The 24,141-nt window shown below is 35.9% G+C and overlaps 1 protein-coding gene across 2 annotated transcripts in view; it reads right to left on the bottom strand.

Moving 5' to 3' along the window:
* Window positions 1-24,141, bottom strand: part of LOC145690822 (uncharacterized) — a 66,258-nt gene that overhangs the window by 25,375 nt on the left and 16,742 nt on the right. Inside the window, exon 2 of one of the 2 annotated variants that reach the window (XM_081766130.1) lies at window positions 22,008-22,356. The exons of the other annotated variant lie outside the window; for it this stretch is intronic. Coding sequence (XP_081622256.1) covers window positions 22,017-22,356 — 340 coding nt within the window. The 3' untranslated portion in view covers window positions 22,008-22,016. Of the gene's footprint in view, window positions 1-22,007; window positions 22,357-24,141 lie in introns of those variants that run through there. 2 annotated transcript variants of the gene reach the window in all.

Genomic DNA, 24,141 nt, shown 5'->3' with positions numbered 1-24,141 from the left:
ACTTGGTAGGTCGTTAATATATATCAAAAATAATAGCGGCCCTAATGCGGATCCTTGTGGCACTCCACGTGTTATTTCTTGTTTCTCTGATATGTAGTGTGTAGCTTGGTTTGTATCCCTGTTATTGTGTGTAATATTCACTACTTCCTACCGATTTTTCAGATACCATTGAAACCATTTGGATGCAATGCCTCTTATTCCGTAATCTTGTAGCTTTGAGAGTAGATTCCTATGTGACACTAAGTCAAATGCTTTCGAATACATTTCTCCTTACTATCTAAATTTTTATGTAGACTTTCCACGAAGTTATATAGTGCGGTTTCCGTTTATTTCCCTTGTAGGAAGCCATGTTATTCGTGTGTTATTAGACAGTAGCGTAGCCAGGATGTGTGTTTGGGGGGGGCCCAAGTGCTGTTATAGGTACATATAGAAAAATTACAAACAAAAAATATATAAACATAAAAATATATAAAAAATTACAAACATCAAAATACCAAAGTACATTGTCGGACCTCTTTGGGGGGGGCCCGGCCCCTCCGGCCCCCCCCTTCCCTACGCCACTGTTATTAGATAATGTGAGTAAAAAGGATGCTAGTCGGTCACTCATTGTCGTTTCTAAGATTTTTGAGAAAATTGAGAGAAGCGAAATAGGCCTATAGTTTTCAAGCGCTGATTTGTCGCCTTTTTTGTACATTAGTTTTACCTTTGCAATTTTTAATATACTAGGGAATTCTCCACTTGAGAACGACATATTTATGAGGAAACACAGGGGTCACCAATATATTTAATGATTTTCTTTACTATTGGGCCATGAATTTAAATGTGAAGGACGTTTGAAATGTATTTATTAGTAGGCCTAACCAACAAGCTACAAAATATTTATATAGAATACAAAAAGAAACGTACAATATGCTTGCAGTCAATTTTGTTGTCAAGGCGCTACTACATTACAAAAACAAGTGACAACCAAAACAGCGAATTCACAGTATATATATATATTTCAACTCTGTAAACTTTCCAGATCGGTCATCACAAAGCCACAGTATACAGTCATCACAGAACAATATTTGCTTTCCATAACACTTCCTGTCAAATATTTTTTTTTTCTTCTTACTGCCTTTCGCACACGTTCATTGCATCTCTAAGAGTTTCAAAACGCACACGCGTTAATGGTTTGGTCATAATGTCAGCTACTTGATGTTCACCATCTATGTGTTCTACACTTAAAATACCGGCTAGATATTTTTCACGCACAAAGTAATATCTAACATTAATATGTTTGGATCGCTTGTGAAACTCTGGATTTCTTATTAATTTCACTGCACTCGCATTATCAATCAAGAGTGTTGGAATTTTGCTGATCACAGAAATCTCACTCAACATACGCATCAACCAAATCACTTCCTTTGCGCCTTGACTGGCAGCCACAAATTCTGCTTCTGTGGTTGAGAGTACTACACGCTTTTGCTTCTGACTCAGCCACGTAATCGCTGCACCGCTGTACTTACACACCATCCCAGACGTCGAACGTTTTGTCCAGCTGTCCCCAGCAAAATCAGCATCGGTGTATGCTTCGAGAACTCCGGATTTATATTTGTACCGGTAAAACAGGCCATAGTCCGTTGTACCTCGTAGATACTTCGTTATTCGTTTCACAGCTTCCCAATCACTTTTTGTAGGTTTTTTCTAACTTTTGCGATACTTGACCCACAGCATAAGCAATATCCGGTCTTGTAGCTATTGCTAGGTACATCAAGCTTCCTACAGCTTCCCGATAGGATACTTTACCGGAGATGTCCTCCGCATCATCTACAGCTTCCTCTTTAACCATAGGCACTGCAACCTTATTGGCTTCATCCATCCGAAAACGCTCAAGAATCTTCTTGGTATAGTTGCTTTGGTGCAGAAAGATTGACCCGTCACTTTCCCTTTTAATCTGCATTCCTATGAAGCTATATAAGGAACCAACTGTATTTTTGAATCCACGTTTGAGGTTCATTAGAAATTCCTCAATGTGTTCACCATCAGTCCCTGCAATCAATCCATCATTTACATATATCGTTACCAACAACTTCTGTCCGTCTTTTTCACGTATAAAGAGACACGGATCAGCATCCGATGCTTTTAAGCCACACTGTTTTAAGAACCGTACAAACCGTGCATTCCAGCATTATGTGCCTGTTTCAGTCCATACAGGCTACACTTTAATTTACAAACCCTACCGGTACCGTCATCGTAACCATCTGGTTGTCTCATGTACACTTCATCTTCCAGTTCGCCGTATAGAAATGCTGTTTTTACGTCAAACTGTTCAAGCTTAAGACCCTCATTTGCAGCAACACTTAGGACTGTCCCCACTGTATCGTACCTTGCAACAGGGTTGAAAGTCTCGTCATAGTCAACACCTGGCTTTTGGATGTAACCCTTTGCCACAAGTCCATGCTACCGTCAGCTTTGGTTTTAACACGCAGCACCCAACGACAGTCTACTACCTTCTTGTTTTCTGGTAACTCGATTAAATCCCAAACATCATTTTCATACAGTGAAGTCATTTCTTCATCCATATCTGTTTTCCAGAATTTGCTATCACGAGAATGCATGGCTTCCTCATATGAATTTGGAAGATTGTCATTTACAGCAGCCACCATTACATACTCGTTGAAGTAGGATGGTTTTCTGATCGTCTCTCGGTCAGGAAGTTCCATGTTACTTTTCTGACTTCCATTTTCCTGTGATTCATTAGTTACTGAGCTTCCATCTTCAGCAACTTCCTTTTGAGCAGAAACTTCGTTTTTGATGTTCAATGTAGCTGATTCACTAACGGTGCCCGCTTTTCTCAGTTCAAAACTCCTTTCGGGAACAAATTTAACATCACGATTTAATAATATTTTATTTGACGACGGTACAAAAATACGATAACTATCTCTATCTCCACAATAGCCAACTAGCACTCCCTTGACACTTTTTTGATCCCATTTTTGACGTGTTTGTTTTGGAACGTGCACATAACAATCTTCTCCAAACACTTTTAAATGATTTATATTAGGCCTGTCTTTACCATACCAAACTTCATACGGACTTTTCGTTGTAACTGTTGTTGGACCCGTTCTGTTAAGTACGTATGCCGCGGTGTTTACCGCCTCAGCCCAGAGTTTGATTCGTAGATCTTTCGAGTGTAACATAGACCTAGCACATTCTACTAACGTGCGATTTTCGCACTCCGCTGCACCATTTTGTTCTGGTGTGTACGGCATTGACATCCGTACTTGAATTCCACGTTGCTCGAGAATTCTCCGTACTTCTTTGTTATCAAATTCTCTACCACCGTCCGATACAAACTGTTTCACTTTATGTCCTACCTGATCTTCTGCTAGAAACTGTTTCAGTTTATCAGTCACTTCATCTTTGCGTTGTAGGAAGAACACTCGCCGAAACTTTGTGTAGTCATCTTTGAAACACACGAAATATTTGGCACCCCCTACCGATTTTTCTGACATAGGTCCACACACATCTGCACTTATTACTTCACCTGGTACCTTCGCTCTGTCTTTACGAGAACTAAAACTGTTTCTGTGTTGTTTCCCATAAACACACCCTTCACAGAATACATCTTCACCATCTTTAACATCAATGACATGCAATTTTAGAACACTTAAAACGTGACGCTTGTTTTGATGACCCAAGTGTTCGTGATACAATTGTAACGATTCTGATGCACGCCCTATGAACACTTTCCCTGGTGTTTCTGATGGCTTTACACGCATATTCATTACCATCAAACCGTCGATTGCCTGTCCAGTAAGAACTACTTGTCCGTTGTTCTTACACTGTATTTCTTTCGCACTTGTAAAGCACTCACAGGCCTTGTACAGTGAGAATGACTGCGAAAATAGGTTAAGTTCAACCTCCGGTACATGCCACACGTCCTCTAGGTAATTAGTTACCCACTTTCCATTGATTAACATTTCAACGTTTACAGTTCCATAACCTACAGCCTTCATTACCATACCGTTTGTCATCTCCACATTCTTCGGGACAGCAGAGTCTGCATAGGTTGAAAAGTATTCCCGGTTAGCCGTCATGTGTACTGTCGCTCCGCTGTCGTTAATCCACCGATCTCCATCAATGTTCCGTATATCGCACATAAAAGCAGAACACACAAATGTCGAACCCTCCTTGTCTTGACTTGAAGAAAGTTCAGTCTTGGTTTGCTTCACAGACTTCATACTAGGGCAATTTCGTTTGTAATGTCCAACCTTATCGCATCTGAAACATTTTATGGCACTTGTACTGTCTTTCTTGGACTTATCACGTTTACCGGAATGTTTCCGTAAAGTTAACTTGGACACGAACGCAGCAGACGAATCTTTCCCAACCGAGTCGTGCATTTCAGCCACTCGTAGCCGTTCTACTAACTGATCCGTCGTCCTATCTTTAAGAGGCGTAGCTTCCCACACCTGACGAAAGTTGTTGTACTCAGCCGGTAACGTTGATGTGATACGCAACATCAAAAGTTGTTCTGGTAATGCTACATCAAACTGTCTTTTCATTTCGTCACTCAAATCGTGGAAGTCTCTTTGCATAACTGAAATGTGTTCTAACATACTCATTGTAGGATCCTTTTTCGCGCCAAAAAACTTTTCCGCCAGTCTATCAAGACGATGACTTGAACTTTGTTCATAAATAGACAACAACCGCTGCCACGCATCATTCGCGGATTGCACAACACCTAGTATATTATACACATCATCTGATAAAGCGTTCATTATCAGCAACTGAGCATGTGCATCGTTTTTCTCAAAGTCAACAAGCTCCTTCCTGTATTTTGCCAACGCATCCGCTGATTCCGTTTCAGCCACGTATGTCGGTTGTTTGAATTTACCGGTAACAATGTCAACGAGACCATGGCACTTAAACAGAAGCAACATTTGGTGCTTCCACTTGGTCAAGTTTTCTGCACCCGTCAACTTGTCTATTTGGATTTTTAAATCTGCCATCTTCGTATCGAAACGAAAAACACTCCACTTGAACAGTCACCAAACAGTTCCTTCGGGAATGGCACACCACCAAAAAAACAAGCAGTCTCAAAAGAAAACCGGAACTTCACCTTCACATTACCACACGCGCTGGGCCCATAACCTATTGGGTCATGGATTTAAATGTGAAGGACGTTTTAAATGTATTTAATAGTAACTAACAAGCTACAAAATATTTATATAGAATACAAAAAGAAACGTATAATATGCTTGCAGTCAATTTTGTTCTCAAGGCGCTACTTCATTACAAAAACAAGTGACAACCAAAACAGCGAATTCACAGTATACATATTTCAAGTCTGTAAGCTTTCAAGATCGGTCATCACAAAACCATAGTATACAGTCATCACCAAACAATATTTGCTTTCCATAACATTTACAATACTTGGTGGTATGCCGTCTACGCCAGCTGACCATTTACTTTTCATTTTCTTTAACACTTTTATTATTTCTACATTAGTTGCCCGATGTAGATACATTGTATTGTTGCAAATTTTTGTGAATGTTTTCGAAGTGGACAATGCTGGATCATTATTGTACGTTTATGATAAGTTGGTGTAATAGCTATTAAATATCTCAGCAATTATACGAGGATCTTTTATTATGTTGCCATTTTCAATTACCTCTAAAATTACCGTCATCATTACGAGTGTTTAATCTTTACTCGCTCTTCACTAGTTTCCACAACGCCTTCGACTTATTATCTGATTTTTTAATGTATGTGTCATTGTGTAATTTTTTTGCTGCTTTCAGAACCCTCTTGTATATGTTCTTGTATCTTTTGTAGAATGTCTCTGTACGTGGTGATAGATTTCCTTGTGTTTTACCTTTGTTAAGAAGTCTAATTTTTTTTTACTTGCTATTCTGATCCCTTGTGATACCCAGGGTTTTGATTGTTTTGTTGAAGTTACACATTTTACAACAGGGAATGCTAGATCGCAATAGAATCTTATGGTGTCAATGAAATAACTGAAAGCTTCATTAATCTGATTATGTATATAAAGTTCGTTCCAATTTTCTTCCCTGAGAAGGTGATTAAAATATTTTATATTTTCGTCATTAAAATTTCTTTTGTACGTTACACTACTTGCTTTTGCATTACAAACACTTTTATTAGAAGTTACATGTATGTCGAGTACTTGGGCAAGGTAGTCTGAAAAACCACTGTTGAAGACGTCTACTGTGTTGTAGTTAAGATGTTTGCTCACTATAAGCTGGTCAATTGCACTTTTAGAGTATTTTGTAATTCGTGTGGGAACTTTAACAATTGCGTCCATATTAAACGAATCAAGAAGTTCTACCTCGCGTTTTATAGGCTGTAAATAGTATATGTTGATATCATCAACAATTACGACGGTCTTCTTGATTTTGACAAAATAATTTAGTATCGTATCCATCCTATTTATAAAAATATCTATATCACTGTCAGGAGTTCTATATACACATACAGTTACAAGGTTAGGCCTATAATCTACTATTTCTAATGCACAACTTTCAAAGTGTTTTTCTACATTTAAATATTAAAACCTAATGTATTCTTTCGTTTTAGACCCCTCTTTGCATATAAACAGGCTCCCCTTGTATCTCTATTACTTCTGTAGTATCTTGCTCTTAGCTGAAATTCGGGAATGCTTATGTATTCTAAGCACCCTGATTGTAACCAGTGTTCTGTTATACAGTTTTTTTTTAGAAACTATAGGCAAGATGGCGTCAGTGGAATTTGGACAGTGTACTTCGTCTGGTAATGATTGTGCTAAAGTTAATGGTAAACGCTCTAAATGTGATAATAAACCTACAAGCAAAGAATGTAGGATCAATAATAATCTCACCATGTGTAACCTGGCTATAGAAAAAAATTCGAATTGAAGACAACGAGTATTTATTAAAAGTGCAACGGAAGAAACAAATGAGCATCGAGACCTCCCAGGAAAAGTTGCAAATAATTGTGACTATTCGCTAGTAGATTCCATATTGCAAGAAATTGGAAACCTTTGTAATGAAGTGGAAAATCTTCACAAAATCATTGAAATTCTGCATGAAGATGTGCGCTCACTTCAGAACAGTGATATTAATAGAAAGGAGACACATTCCACTGCTCAAAATGTAATAAAAAAACAGTGTGCATGGAGTGAAATTGTCAAGTGCAAGAGTGGTCCAGTAAACAATTATACTACAAATCAATCCAGTGATTACTGCGTACCATCACGAACCGCGTTACCAAGAAATCAAAGAAGTGTAAAAATAGCCATGCACTACCTTAATACAAGGCAGATTACATGTTAATAGACAGACTGGTAAAACTAACACTAATGGGAACGACTGGTGTGATGTGAAAGTAACGAGAAGTCCTACGAATAGAAAACGTAATCTACCTCCAAAGAAACAGGATATCGAAATATTGAATAGGTATTTGCAATCAGCAACAAACGAGACGAATAAAACGGTAGTTAAAAGCGAACGTACAGAATGTGACCATAAACTTGTTCAGCAAAAACCTGCGATTAAGATCGAGGCAACAGTAACATTTTAATAATGGCAGACAGCCACGGTCGTGGTATTGCGGAAAGAATAAATGAAAGACATAAAAATAAAATGCGTTTGGTATTGTGAGGCCTAGCGCCAGTGTCAGTGAAGTAATAAAATCGGCGCTTGTAACTGGTAAATGCATGCTTAATAAACACACTGTTATTATAATTGTGGGATCAAATGGGGTCGCGAGAAACGACGGAAAGAACTTAACATGCGCACTAAGAACCACCTTACAAACTCTCACACATACAAATGTAGTAGTTACCACGTTGCCGCATTGTCATGATCTCATAGACTCTTCCATAGTAAACAGAGAGGTACGTGAAACTAACATTAAAATCCAGAATATCTGCAAACGATTTAGAAATGTGAAGATTCTCGATATAAGCAGATACCCATGACAGTATCACACGAGACATGGTCAGTATCTAAACGGAAGTGCCAAAAACTTCCTCGCCGACGACCTGACCGAACTCTTGTCAACACCGGAACCCATGAATGCTGCTCCTATAACATTACCATTTAGTGAAAATAATTTTGAAAGGAACCAAGTAGGTGAAATGACTCTCAGGAACAACAATTGTCTGTATGTAGTAACTAACAGTAACAGTAATAACAGTGATAATCAAACAATACTTCGAAGTGACCATAGTGTTTTACCTGCTGAAACCGCTGTACGCAAAGAGTACAAGGATGAAATAATAGATCCAATAGACAAGGGAAACCCCAAGATCACCGGCTTAGAAACAAGTGACCATGCTCAAAATCTCCCAAAAGTGTCATTATTTATGGTAAGGTCTCGAGGGTTGAAACGAGTGCTGTGGAAAATAAAAAAAGACAAATATTGAGAATGAAATTAAAAAATGTTTAAGTGCTAATGATGAATTAAATTTAAAATCTAGATAATCGTCTAGATGTAACAATCCAAATATCTTGAAGGACGATTTTTTATGATAAATAAAAAACTGGGCGAGTTAGTGATATATCACTAGAATGTTCAAGGGCTCACAATTGATAAAAGAAATATGTTAGAAGTGTTAATAAGTGATACAGATGGTAATGTAAATTTAATATGTTTAACTGAGCACTGGTTAAACGCAGATGAGCTGAGTGTCATTAACCTTCCCGGTTTTAAGCTAATTGCTAGTTATAGTAGATCTGTTAAGAATAGAGGGGAGTCATGTATTTATATCAAAACACATTTAGAGAGTAAGGTCGTAACTAAATTTAACAATTTAAATATCGAAAAGCATTTTGAATCATGTGTAGTAAAAGTACCAGGTATGAAGCTAATTATTTTGTGTGTATATAGGACCCCAGACACTGACATTAATATTTTCGTGCAAAATGTAGAAATTATCCTTGACTTTTATATAAAAACGAGTAAGGAGGTTGTAATAGTATGTGACATAAATGTCGACTTTTTAGAACCAACATGAGATTTTGATGCAAGCATATAATTTAACTGCAGTAGTCAGAGAGCCAGCTAGGTTCTCAACGAATAAAAACAGTGCATTAGATCAAATTTTGCTTAATATCGATCGTCTTACTTGTAATGTTCAAGTACTCAACAGTGGATTCTCAGATCATGAGGCGCAGATTTTTAGGTAATATTAAATTGTAACAAGATTACAAACGGTAAAGTACATAAACCAAGTACTAGATTAGTAGCGAAAAGGTATTTTAATGATTCTGGTATAGAATATCTAAATTTTCGTTTGGTCAAGGAAGCTTGGGAGCAGTTATATACGGCTAACAACCTGAGCAATGCATGGGATGGGTTTCACAATGTATTTGTCAATTATTTCAACGAAGCATTTCCAAAAAAAAAATGTACATCGTTCCTACTTCTGCGTGTAATAAGAAAACATGGGTAACAACCGGTATTAAAAGATCAAGTAAGAAACGAAGATCTCTAAATATGGCGTATAAAAACGGGAAGTTATCTCAAGAAATGCAAGAATATTATAAACACTACTAAACCATTTATAGAAAGTTATTAAATTTGCCAAGAATTCTCATTACTCAAATTTTATAGACAATAGTGAAAAGATACCCTCAGCTATGTGGAAGGTAAAAAACATAGAGTTAAAAAATAACACCAAAACGAAAAATGAAATTCCTGAATTAGATGTTAACGGGGAAAAAGTTACAAACCCAGACCACATTGTAAACGCCTTCAATAATTACTACATAGGTTCACATGACAAGCATTTTCCTAGTGATATATAACATTCAGAGATATGCAAGTTTAATACAATTATCACTACCATGTTTTTACGACCCACTTCGGCGAGAGAGGTATATAATATAATGGCTCTGGAACGAAAATGGTTTTATGGTCTGGATGAAATACTAATGGCCATTATAAAAAAATGCAGCATCCATATCTCGGAACCTTTCTCCTACCTCATTAATATGTCCTTTCAGACATACACATTTCCTGAGAAGTTAAAATACCCCAAAGTTAAACCGTTATATAAAAAAGGGCAAAACAAAAATGAAAATTAAAGACCTATTTCCTATGTTGTTCTCCTTTTCAAAAAATATAAAGAAAGCTATTTTCAATCAAATTATACCATTCTCGTTTAAGTACAACATAATTTCGCCTACACAGTTTGGTTTGGAAAAACAAAAATCAACTGAAATTGCTTTATATACTTACATCAATGAGGTCACAGAAGCTTTGAACAAAAGTAAAAAATGCATCGGAATGTTTCTAGATTTATCTAAAGCGCTTGACTCTGTCCCTCATAACATTCTTATCCGTAAACTTAACAATTACGATTTAAAAGCAGTTGTTAACTCGTGGATTAAATCTTATTTGCAAAATTGTGCTCAAGGTGTTGAACTATCATTTATGTTCAATACAGCTGAATAAGCAACCAATAAATCTAAATTTAAAACCATTTCTACCGGTGTTCCTCAGGGATTGATATTAGGACCCATATTATTTCTACTATATGTAAATGATTTGCCAAATGTCGTAACGTTAGCTGATGCATGTATGCCGATACAAGTATGTACGCTGATGACACGAGTCTAACTATAAAACGTACATGTCATGATATCTGTCATCAAATTGACAAGACAACCCGTAGTTGAGAAAACTGGTTTTCCGAAAGAAACTAAAATTAAACACAGACAAATGTATAGATCTAAATTTTCATCACATTCAAAATAAGCATTGCCTAGAAGCTGATATAATGTTAAATAATCAAAAAAAAAAATCTATTCAAACTCACCCTAATTTCTGGGTCTTTGGCTAAACCACAACCTTTCCTGGGAAGCACTCTTACTTTCACTAGCACAAAAGCTCAATAAAATGCTCTATGCATTAAAATTAATCAAACATGTATTAAAACTAGATACGATTCGTGACTTGTATTTCGGACTTTTTCAGTCTTTATTTTCATAAACTATAATCTTCTGGGGAAACTTCCAAAAGAGTAATATGTTGTTCGTTATTCAAAAACGGTTTTTAAGAACTATGGCTGGGGCCAAACTAAACGACACGTGTACAACAATATTTGAGTTGAGTTGATTTTGAGTTTAACGTCCCTTTTCAGCAGCGAGGCTATATGAGACGTGAACCTACTGATTAACGTGGAATCGGAACCACATGAGCTCCCGCCGGGAATCGAACCCGGGTCTCCCACGCTAAAAGCGCGTACGCTAACCGCTTAGCCACGGAGGAGCCCACACCAATATTTGAGGAACTTGAAGTATTGCCTTTACCCTCTCTATACGTATTTCGTATGTTACTGAGAACCAACATTGAGATATTTAACGCACCACCAACTCATAAATACGATACCAGGCGTAAGGATAAAATCCGCAGCTAACAGCACAGCACTAAATTATGCGAAAGGAATCCCATCATCATATTTTACTATGGAACGTCCATCAGTTTCTCTTTTAAGGTTCATATATATTAGTTTTGTGAAATTTCTCCTCCTTCTAGCAGAAACGCAAAAGTCTAAATTCATGAGAATCTCTATATTTAAGACGTAATCAAAAATACAATTCCTTATAGTTCGGTTTCGTTTTGAGATGTTGACGTATAGTTTTCTTTCATGTTAACTTTCATTAATAAGACGATCACGAAAGAAAGAGAGAATTTACGCTCTGACTTTGAGGAAAAAGTGCAAAGTGAATCAGGTATGGTGAAACGTTTATGCGAAGAGGATTTTGCAAAGTACAGAGAAGAAGTAGAATTTGAAATCAATAGATGTAATGTACAATTAGTCTCTTGTTGAAAAATTAAATGTTACGGAAAAACAAGACGAAGAGTTTTCAAAATGTATGGATACAAATCCGTTTCCACGTTCTTTGTAGATAAAATGTTTTTCACCTATGTGTAGTAACATTATTTACCAAACATGGATGCAAAGTAAATCCTCTACCACACTTTTCGCATGTGTTTGGTTATTTCCGCTAGGTTAACAAGTGGCATGCCAAAGGTGAGCTTTCAGTAAATATCTTTCTACACTTTTTACCCGTATGAGATTGTTTATCTTATGTGGATTAAATATGATTCCCCATATATAAACGTTGAGTAAGTGCCATTCTACTTTCTTCGCAGGTATAAGATTTTTTTCCTGTGTGGATTAACATTCATGTAACTAAACTTGAAGGTACACTAAATGTCTTCCACACTCTTAACATGTGTGAACTTTTTCTCCCGTGTAAAATAATATGTGTATAGACAAACTTGAACGTACACTAAAAAAGTTTCCATCTATTAGGATTCCCCATATATAAACGTTGAGTAAGTGCCATTCTACTTTCTTCGCAGGTATAAGATTTTTTCCTGTGTTTATTAACATTCATGTAACTAAACTTGAAGGTACACTAAATGTCTTCCACACTCTTAACATGTATGAACTTTTTCTCCCGTGTAAAATAATATGTGTATAGCCAAACTTGAACGTACACTAAATATGTTTCCATCTTTAACATTTGAGATTTCTCTCCTCGGTGTCACAGCATGTATTTTGCATAGTGTGAACGTTCGCAAAATTCTTTTCCGCATTATCGTCTTGTGTTAGACTTCTCTCCTATGTGGATTAATATGAACCTAGCCAAACTTGAACGTTGACTAAAACCCTCCGCACATTTTTGTTATGAGTTACATTTTCTCCTAAGTAGATTAATATTACGTAGTCAAGTTTGAACGTACATTAAAAGCCATTCTACACTCTTGGCATTTGCGAGGTTTTTTTTTTTCTCTGTCAAGTAACATGTCAAGTAACATGTAGTCAAAGTTTAAGGTGCCCTAAATCAATTTCTACACTCTCTGCAGATGTGGGACTTTTCATTAGTTTCCGGTCGGAAGGAATTTTAAAAAATGGGAATACTCCTGGCTTTGGACTATAAATTCCCGCGGATGAATTCATTTTCATTTGTTTACATTATTTTCAAAATTATAAGAACCATATGACTAAATACCTTATTTTAATCTATTAGGATTTACTTGTAGGTTTTAGAGAATTTCAAGGTTAAAAATTTAAAATTCTTTGACAGTACATTATATAACTAATAACACGAATTTTTATTTTTAATTTCCATTTGCACTAAAAACTAAGCTGAGTAAGAAAGAAATCAGTTGATAGTAGCATGGTAGTAGGGGATTTGTAAAAACCGTAAAAGTAAGTGGAATTGGTTTATGTGCGAAAAGGAAGTGAATTGTCAGTAACCAAGATACAAAACAGAGTGCCTGCGGGGCTCTACACCGCCTTCACTCGCTAAAGCTCGCTCGGCTTTGCTCTCTAAATTTAATGTTCGTAACGTAATTTAAAGTATGAAACCAGAAAACAACCACATCGGAATAGAATATCGCAAAAAATATAGGTGCAAAACAGGCCCTCCAAAGCTAAACAATAGCCAAAAGTAGAAAAGTACTAGTTTACATATGATGAAAAGGAACCATTTTGTAAAGTAATGTAGAATTATGTAGAAAAAGAAGTGAAGTAGCATCAATACAACCTGAAATACCGTTAGCAATAGACGGCGGTCTGTCTCCTCTCTCTGACTTCAATTTCTGAAGATCTACTCGGACTTCTGTTACGTATGAATTAACGCATGAAATTTCGAGACGCAATGTTACATGCAAAATTATAAAGATTTGAAAGTATCTTGCAAATATAGTGAACATACATATTTATGCGCAAATGTTGACAAAATGGTGGCACATGTGTCTTCTTACCTAACTTAATTTGTTTTTACCATTTAAAAATTTAATACGTTTATAATACCAGTACTAGAGTCAAGTTTAGAAAATCCACTTTTAAATTTAAACTGTTTAGCGGTTTAACCCTTAACTACTGTTGTAAAATTGTGTTAGACTGAAACTGTTGTTGGGTCTAATAGACCACGCACTAGTTTATGGTTGTAAATGATACTAGCTTGATTCAATAATACAAATATCTGTATTTTCTGATGTTTTTCAGTCCTCGGAAAATTTCACAGTAGCAAGTACCAAAAAAAGGATTTTTTTTTGGTGAAAAATTTAATTAAATGAAATGGCTCTTTTTCTGTTTGTAAGTAGTTAAACAATTACATTTTTTGTGCATAACAATGCTAGTTGTGACACAACAATCCTATTGTTTTGTCAGAATAGTGTTCAAAATGAAATATTACAATACATACACAATTCACTCCCCAATTAAATCTTGAGAAGGTAAAGATGTCTGCAAATTTTTGTTCATTTTTTCACAAGATTCAGACATGGAGTGCACATTGTATTGGCGCATTCTAAGCAAAGAGGTCTGAAACATGACACGCACTGGTATTGTGTTTTCCTGTCTTTTGCTGAGCTACAAAATTGACATCTCTTCCTTTTTCCCAATCTGCTTCCCTCCTTGGCTTGTTGAGTGATGATTCTTTTTCGTTAATAACAAGAACTCTCGACATGTATGTTCGTGAATCCAGGCTCATGTGATTGTTGGATAGTCTGATTTTGATGTTGGGTTGGACAAGTTCACGAGCAACATCTTTCATAAAGTCTAATCTGGAAAATGTCTTAGTTTGTGGGAATGCAGAAAACAAAATAAAAGCATAAACCCCTGCAATATCCAGGATGCGAAAAAATATACCCATGATCCATCTTTGTGTTCGGCATCTAGTTGAATAGACACTGCATTTTTCGTCTAAAGGGTCCACTCCACCTTTCGTCATGTTATAATAATTTATTTTTTTCTGGTAGTTCGTCCACATTCCCGCTCGTATGGTGCATGGATGATACCAAAATTACTGCTTTACCTTTCTTTGGAACATGTGAGATTAGCGTTGTATCTTTAGTGAAGCCATAATTTGGATCGTTATCAGAAATATCACTATCATTATCTTCGTCTATAACAGATTGAATGTACGATTGAAATCTTAGATCTGTCACTGAAATACTTGGTGCGTTTTGTTCCCTCTCCACTGCATAAACAGCAAATAATATCACTAAAATAGATTGCACAGCAAAATGAAAAAAGTTACGCTTCCACTGTTGTGGGTCACACAGACCCACCCACAACGTGTAGATCTAACTGCAAGCGTTAAACACTCACAAATGTTCACGAACCAGTATCAGTTCAAACTGATATGCAGCTACTCGGAAGACGATAGCGCTCACGTGTTAGAAAATATCCCTACGCAACGTAATATTTTCTTCACGGGTCTGTGAGATCCAGAACAGATGTTACGGGTTAAAAGTATGTGGATTTATTACACCATTTTTGAAACATATTTACTCTCACAAGACATATTGTAAATAAATATCCATTTTTGCATACTCTCTAAATATAATAAAGTATTAATAAAATGACATAACACGTTCAGAATATACATTTTAAAGACTGTTCTCTGGACAGCAAAAATAATATACAGTGATATATAAACGAATTTAACTTTGAAATCATAATATGGTAATTATTTATGTTATTTTCTTTGTGATTGTATACTTTTCCAAAATATAATTACATGCAGGAATTTTTCTAAATCCCTTAAAATTGTATGTTTGGCAAAATGGCAGCCGGTGTAATGGTAGGAAATGTGAAAAGAAAAAAATAACGAGACTTCTCAACACAGCTCACAGTTTGCTGTTTGAAATACTCAGTTTTCTTGTTATAACGTAATGTAATGATACATTTAAACCATCATAGTACTTGGTAAATGCAGAAAACTTGGTTGTAAGTAAAGTACAAACGCAATTCGGCCACAATATTCGTTAAAAAACGGAGGGCGAGTTGTTAAAAAATTCGTTCTCTATTTATGAAATAGGAATGGAACTTCATTGTTGTTTCCATAGCCATGCGAGCTAAGTTCTTGCTTTCTGTGCGGATTTAGTATATTTAAACCTGGTTCGAGTCCCACTCGATGCTCTTACTTTTTTCATTTCGTAATTTTTCATTTATTTTTGAAGTATACTTTTACAGTATATGTATAACAAGGAGGTGATGGACAACTTTCTAATTTATCCAAAATGAGAAGGTGCAAAACCTTTTCTATATAACTCATTGTGATTCCTTCTTGGTTAGAACTACTTCTTGCCTCGATCCGTAAGATTTTTGTAAACCTCAAAATAAATAAGGAGTTCTAGTGTCCAGAAAATCACTATCAGGACTAATACCTCCTTCATTAGTATCAGAACGAAATATTAGTGGGTTTCTTACTTTTAAACCACTAAACAGTTTAAAATTAGAAGTAAGGAGGTTTTCTAAACTTGACTCTACTACTGACATTATAAACGTATTAAATTTTTAAATGGTTTAAACATATTAAGTTAGGTAAGAAGACACATGTACCACCATTTTGTCAACATTTGCCCATAAATATGTATGTTCACAATATTTCCAAAGTACTTTTTAATCTTTATAATTTTGCATGTAACATTGCCTTTCTTCCTGCCTATTTCTCGAAATTTCATGCGTTAATTCATATGTAAGAGAAGTCCGAGTAACAATTCAGAAATTCAAGTATCAGAGAGGAGACAGACCGCCATCTATTGCTAACGGTATTTTAGGGTGTATTGATGTTCTTCACCTCAATTTTTACATAATTCTACATTACTTTACAAAATGGTTCCTTTTCATCATACGTATATTAGTACTTTGCTACTTTTGGCTATTGCTCACCTTTAGGGAGCCTGTTTTGCACCTACGTTTTTTTGCGATATTCTATTCCGATGTGGTTGTTTTATGGTTTCATACGTCAAGTTACGTTACAAACATTAGACAGCATTGCCGAGCGAGCGTTAACGAGTATAGACGGTGTAGAGCCCCGCAGGCATTCTGTTTTGTGTCTTCGTTACTGACAATTCACTTTCATCTACGCACATACATCACTTCCACTTACTTTTACGGTTTGCACAAATCCCCTTCTGTCCTGCTGCTTTCAACTAATTTCTTACTTGCTTACCTTACCTTTTAGTGCAAATGGTAATTGCACCTAAAAATCGTGTTATTAGCTGTATAATGTGCAGTCAAAGAATTTTTAATTTTTTAACCCTCTAATTCTTGAAAGCCTAGAATTAATCCTAATCTATTAAAATGAAGTAGTTAGTCATATGGTTCTTATAATTTTGAAGATAAAGTAAACAAATGGTAGTGAATTCCTTCGCAGGAATTTGTATGTTAACTGAAAATCTGAGGAGTATTCCCATTTTTTAAAATTCCTTCCTATTGCCCATTACTAGTGAAAACACACAAATGAAAAGTCACACATCTGCAAAGAATGCAGAAATGAATTTAGAGCATCCTGAACTTTGACTCGTAGTATATTCACTATTTGCCAACATTATTTTAGTATGAGCAGTGATCAGAAAGGTACTTTTGAAAAGTATCTGCACTACAACTACACAACAAAAATTGTACCTCGCTACAACTATTAGCTAGTTTTTTTTCAGAAACGCATTCGCTACTTAAACTCTTGTCACAGATACAGTTTACTTGGCATCAATATATGTCATGTCATCTACATGCATAACTGAACTTAAAAGTTCGGTTAAAATATTACATAAAAGCTTTGTCTGTCAATTTGCATTTCACAGTAAAGTATGCATTTTGTCTGCTCTTTTAGAAGTGTATATATATATATATATATATATATATATTACCCCATCGTCCAAAATGTATGTTCTTTCGCTGCTAGAATGGCATATAGGTGTATTTTGAGAGTCATTACTATCCTTTTAACTGATCGTCAGTACGGAATTTATTTCAGAAAATTCTCTTGTAATATTGTTGCAAAATAATTGGAGATAGGGAGAAAATATGATTGATTTCTGATTTCTATCATATACAATTTGCTAAAAATTGTGAGGAAATGTTGGAGTTACAAAGTATTTTTGCGCCCTCGAAAAAGGTTTACTTGTAGCTTTAGTACAAAATTAGCTATAAAATTATATAATTCAGCTACATCTACAAAATACAGGCTTTCACTTGTAGCGCTGCTACATCTAGAGTTTCAGAATTTCTAGCTAGCTATTGTAGTTTCGCTACAAATAGCACCCTAGTTCCGAACCGACTATGAGTTATATAAGTAACAACTATCACCTAGTATAACTTGCATCATATACTGCATATAAGAAAAAGCTGATGACAAAGTAACTCAATACATTTTAAAAACAACTTAACCAACATATTGAACTCTAGAAAAGTCGTTTCACGTTCTAGTCAAATTATATTTATATACCATCATTTTGCTTTTAATGTGCCTACATTAGCCCTATTCAAAAAACGTTTATATATTAAAAAGTTTGTACTACCTTTTAGAAAATTCATGAATCTTCACGCTTACCCTGTGAAGCATGAGAGAACATCAGCGTGTCGTTTTTGCCCAAATTGATATTCATTAAAAACTTTTACTGATGTTTCCAACAGAACAGAGAAGTGCATAAAAAGTAAAGAAAATGTGAGCTAATTGTTACTTGAATATCTTTTCTCCAATGAGAATCCTACGGTGCTGTATGGATGTGAAACATGGTGTAAAGAAAACCTGTAATGTTTTACTCTCAATAATAAAAAACCTCGTTCTTTTAAGTGTTTGTTTTTCAAATGTCCAATAAAAACGTGGCCCTACTTACACGAATTGATAAAAGCTACTCAACACTTCGTAAATCCATTAATCCTTAATGATAGCTATTCAAGAAATTTTTCTAGTAGGAAATTTACACCTGACTTTTCAAGTACTTTGTTTTGTACCACTCCTCTTCACAGCCGAAGCAAGGATGTATTTAAGGAGATATGAGATACAGGAAGACTCATTAAGCAGGACAACAGTCATTTCCATAAAAGCAAGAACCGATCTAACCTCTAGCGACGATTCTCGGTACATTTAAATGCGCTGAATGGAACGTGCCGACTCTAATTGTGCAATTGAGTTAAATTGGTCGTCGGCTCGGGATTCGTTCACTATAAAGCCGAGTTCAGAAAGACCGCTTATATATCACGTCTACCCAGATGTGGCGGACCTCAACCGAGCCCAATCGAGAGGATGGTTCATCTCAGTCGAGTCGAATAGATTGGATAGCTCATCGCAACTTAACCGGCTCTGTGGTGTGCATTACCGAGCTTTCATTGGGTACCTCTACTAGAATGATATCACCCCAAAAATCCACTAATATGTGTCAATTGTTGATGAACCGTGCAACTTCTAATTCTATGAGAATATGAGTAGCAATGCAGCGAAATTAATTAAAAAATATATTTTACCTTTTAGAAATGTGCATTTTCAATAATACTGACCCAGAAAGCATTCATGTTACCCATGACAGTATTGCAAAATCAAAACTTTTGGTGTACTATAGAAATTATACGCATTTAGTATCAGAAGTTACAACATACTCTAATGAAGTCTTAAAGATACAAATCTGGCAGAACACGAGGAAATAATTGACGAGGCAGGTTCCAAAATCTGAATGCTGAAGACAGTTGGCAGCGAGTTCAGTGTTTTTTTCTAGGGGTATGTTTCCCTCTCAAAGTTGAAACATCGCCCTGCGCAGGATCTAAGATATACTAAATATTTTCCAACTATGGACTCAACTCACTTTCATTTCTATTCAGACCAGCTTTTCTATACGAAAATGTAAAAGGGATCTCATTTCTGAGCAGATCATTTATCTTTAAAAAGAGGAAACAACCAGGTTTTTAAAAAATATAATTCAACGTATGGCTTACACCCACTATTTTTAACCTGAAACAAAGCCGACTTGAAAATAGAGAACACACCTCATCTCCTTTCGTAAGATACTAAGTGAGAATGTTCGGAGAAAAGTGATGGCCAAGGTGTTATGTAACAAAGTGCATTCTTGTGCGATGCAATTGACTGAAGCAAGCGGTGGTACTACTGACAGCTATTAAGATTTTAAGTGAAAAAAATAGATATCGTCGTGAATACCTGTCTCAAATGGTTCTGATACATGAAGACAACATAAAAGGATATACTGGGAAGAAATAAAAGAATTCGTCAAATTTAGTACCCTAAAACGTTTTGTCCGATTTCTTAATTATAATAATAGTAATAATATTAATAATAGATTTTAAGTCTAGCGCATTTTCTAGCAGTGAGGCTATATGAGAAGCAAAGTTACAACCTAAGCTAGGTCCAGAACGATATCAACTCCCGCCGGTAATGGAACCCCGGTCTTTCGCAACAAAGATACGTATAACAATAGTAATAATAATAATAATATTAATAGATTTTGAATTTAGTGCCCTTTTCATCACTGAGGCTATATAAGAAGTACAGCTATAGCTTAATGTAGGTTCCGAAACACATGAGCTCCACCGGGAATCGAACCCGGGTTTCTCAAACGAAAGTCGCGAATAATATATATATATATTTGATGTTGAGTTTAGTGCCCCTTTGAGCAGCGAGGCTATGTGAGGAGTGATCCTACAGCTTATCATAGGCCCCAAACCACATTAGCTCCCGTCGCGTACCGAACTCGGGTCCCCACGTCTAAGAAGCGTAGAATAATAACAATATCAAAAGCTGCGTTCTGCTGGTGATGAAGGAGATTTTAGATATGATATTGATATTCTTGACACTAGAACTCCATATTTATTTACAGGTTTACGAAACTCTTATGGATCAATGCAAAAAGTGATTTCTACTGAGAAATCATATTTGAGATATACAGGAAAAGGTCTTACGGCTGTACACCTTATTTTTGGATAGAATAGAAAGCTACACATTACATCACTGTAATATATATACTATAAAATTGGGCGGGTAGAATAACTTAAAAATTAAAAAAAATAAAGGCATAGAATGGGATTCAAATCTGGTTCCACATTTTGCACCAACACAAAAAATAGACTATTTGACTATGGCTATCGGAAATAGAGAGCGCTCCTTCAGTTGCATTGATAGAGAACCAACTCCGCAACACCCCTTGTTTTAATGAAGATCTTTGTTTTTCTTCGAGAAGTGTGTGTTTTTTTTTTAAAAAAGAAATAAACGTTTGCATCTTTAATACTAAGGTAATGTTTAAACTAGAATGTTATGACCATGATTTAATTCACTTTCACATTTTTGGCACGTAAGATATTTTTGTCTTGTATGGATTAACATATGTCTAGCCAAAGATGAACGTTGACTAAACCCCTTCTTACACTCTTCGCATGTGTGAGGTTTATCTCCTGTATGGATTAACATGTGTCTAGCCAAATTAGAACGTTGATTAAATCTTTTTCCACACTCTCGGGATGTGTGAGGTTTTTCCCCTGTGTGGATAAATATATGTGTATCTAAACTTGAACGTTGACTAAATCTCTTTCCGCACTCTTGGCAAATATGAGCTCTATCTCCTGTATGGATTAACATATGTGTAGCCAAAGTTGAACGTTGAGTAAAGTCCTTTCCACACTCTTTGCAAGTGTGAGATTTTTCGCCTGTGTGGTTTAACATGTGTCCAGCCAAATTAGGACGTTGATTAAATCCCTTTCCACACTGTTGGCATATGTGGGGTTTTTCCGCTGTGTGGAGTAACATATGTGTAGTCAAAGTTGAACGTCGACTAAATCCCCTTCCACACTTTTCACATGTGTGAAATTTTTCTCCTGAGTGAATTGATAGGTGTGTAATTAAAGTTGAACGCTGAGTAAATGCCTTTCCACACTCATCGCATGTGTGAGGCTTTTTTCCTGTGTGAATTAACATGTGTCTAACCAATGTTGAGCGATGACGAAATGCCTTACCACACTCTACACATGTGTGAGATTTTTCTCCTATGTGGATTGGCATGTGTTTACCCAAAGCTGAACGTTCAGTAAATGCCTTTCCACACTCATCGCATGTGTAAGATTTCTTTCCTGCGTGAATTAACGTGTGTTTAGCCAAAGTTGAGCGATGACGAAATGCCTTACCACACTCTACACATTTGTGAGATTTTTCTCCTGTATGGATTAACATGTGTCTAGCCAAACTTGAACGCCGATGAAATGCCCGACCACACTGTTAACATGTGAGACGTTTTTCTTTTGTGTGGGTTAACATGTGTGTAACATAACTTGAACGAACACTAAATAACATTCCACACTCTCCGCAGATGCGGGATTCCTCACCTGAATGCACTAACTTTTTGATTGACAATGGTGATCTTTGACTATAGCGTTTAACACTCTTACGGTACGTGAGAAGATTTTCACTTTTATTTGTTAGCATATGTCTTGACAAAGGTGATTGATTAAATCCATTGCCAGACTGCTTTGGACATTTCTCATCGGAATAAGAAAAGGTTTCTCTTAACGCAATAAAAGTATTCGCTTCTCTGTGAAGAGGAAGTTCGTTATAGCGCCTGTAACAAATTCAATAAACAAGGAAGTGTAAATGAAGGTAATTAATAAGTAACAACAAAGAAAACAAATCATTCTTTGAATTCATATTTCTGTTCCATTAACATGAAATTTTGTATTAATATTTAACTGACAACACTCGAAGTGAATGCGTATGTCTCTATTCTAAAAATAAGAGCACGTAGTTTGCTTTTAATATGTCAATTCTTACAATTATTTGTATATACGATATCAGAGTTAACTCAAGTAACTACAAACATATTTTGTGCTATGTTGAGTAAACATTTTATTATAATAAGAAAAAATAGAGATCCGTTGTTACTAAAAATATTTATATGTCATCAATTTTTGTGTCAGAAAATTTAACAATCACGAGAACTTGTCGCAATTGGAAAAGTATAACAACTTTAAATTTTTCAAAAAGAAAAAAATCATCAATTCAATCCGTATAAAATCTCTACTGCGACAATGTAAATTTTAGTTGCTACAATCTTTGCGTGCATTAATATATAGCTACTTTGTTACATCTTACACATATTTAAGCCCAATTATGAAATGAATACATTTTTGAAGAGCAGAGAGTTTTCAATTTCTTGTAATCTTTATCTGTTTTTTTGAAATACATGACTCCTAAATTTCACGTTAAGGGATTGCGGACAAGCATTTGCACCTTCGTACCCTTAAGTCATTACTAATGCCTGTACGCTTGTGCTCAAAACATAGAATTTAAATTTCTTATAAACTGATGTAATGCCATTAGGAGAATCAAAATTCTCTACTGGGTTTGTAATGTAGCTACTACAGGATTTTTTTCTAAACAATGTTCCTCGAGTATTATTAGGAATGTGAAACACTTTAGTCATTATACAGGGTGCGGCACGTAAAACCGGCCCGTCGTAATATTCTGGTATATTGTGTTTTTGGCAACACTTAAATAATCTACCTTCCTACCAAGAGATGGCGTGTCGAGGTCGGGTCGACTTACGTGACCTGCAGCAGTCACGTGCAGCCGCAGCCAGTGAAACTTGTCGAAACCAGTTGAGAAAAAGGCCTCGTTGTGTTAAGCCGGGTGAGTGTCAGTGTGATAATGCCGTATTCGATACCCGAGCGTGTTGCCATTGTTGAAGGGTTCATTCTCACTGGATTCTTTTGTGAAAACAAAGAATTTGTTTCGGGAGAAATTTCCAGGACGTTCTGTGCCAGCAAAAAGCACCATTCATGAATTGATTGAAAAATGGCGGCGTACAGGATCGGTTCAAAATGCTCCCAGGAACAGACGACCATCTGTCTGCACACCTGAATTAAAGATGCAGGTGGAGGAGATAATGACAAGAAGTCCTCGAAAGTCAACCAGGAGATTGAGTCAACAGGTTCATGCGAGTGAGAGAAGTTGCAGACGTGTTTTAAGGGGACTGAAGTTAAAACCGTACCGGATAAATGTGTTCACTTTACGGGCCGGTTTTACGTGCCGCACCCTGTAGTTTTCATACGTTAAAAGTAAAAAGAGGCGTGTGAACATAAATGCTAAAACCTGAAACCGAAAAAAAGAAGAAATATGTTTCCCATCACATTTTAAGAGACATGAAGCTGAACTGTTTCAAATGTTTTTTTTTTTTTTTTTTTAATATGTTGAGTGTCTACAATTAAGTGATATTTTAGCATGTTAAATTCATTGAAATGGGAATCATAAAGGCGTAAAAGGATTAAATTTGTACGTCAAAAATTATAATGTGACGAGTCTTTCTCGTTACAGAAAAAAGTTGCTCACTAACTTCTTACTTTTAAAA

Source organism: Thermobia domestica, chromosome 7 (assembly GCF_964235325.1).
Source record: "Thermobia domestica chromosome 7, izTheDome1.hap1.1, whole genome shotgun sequence".
NCBI lineage: Eukaryota > Metazoa > Arthropoda > Insecta > Zygentoma > Lepismatidae > Thermobia > Thermobia domestica.
The sequence above is the reverse complement of the archived record's forward strand: the minus strand, read 5'-3'. Positions and strand labels throughout refer to the sequence as shown.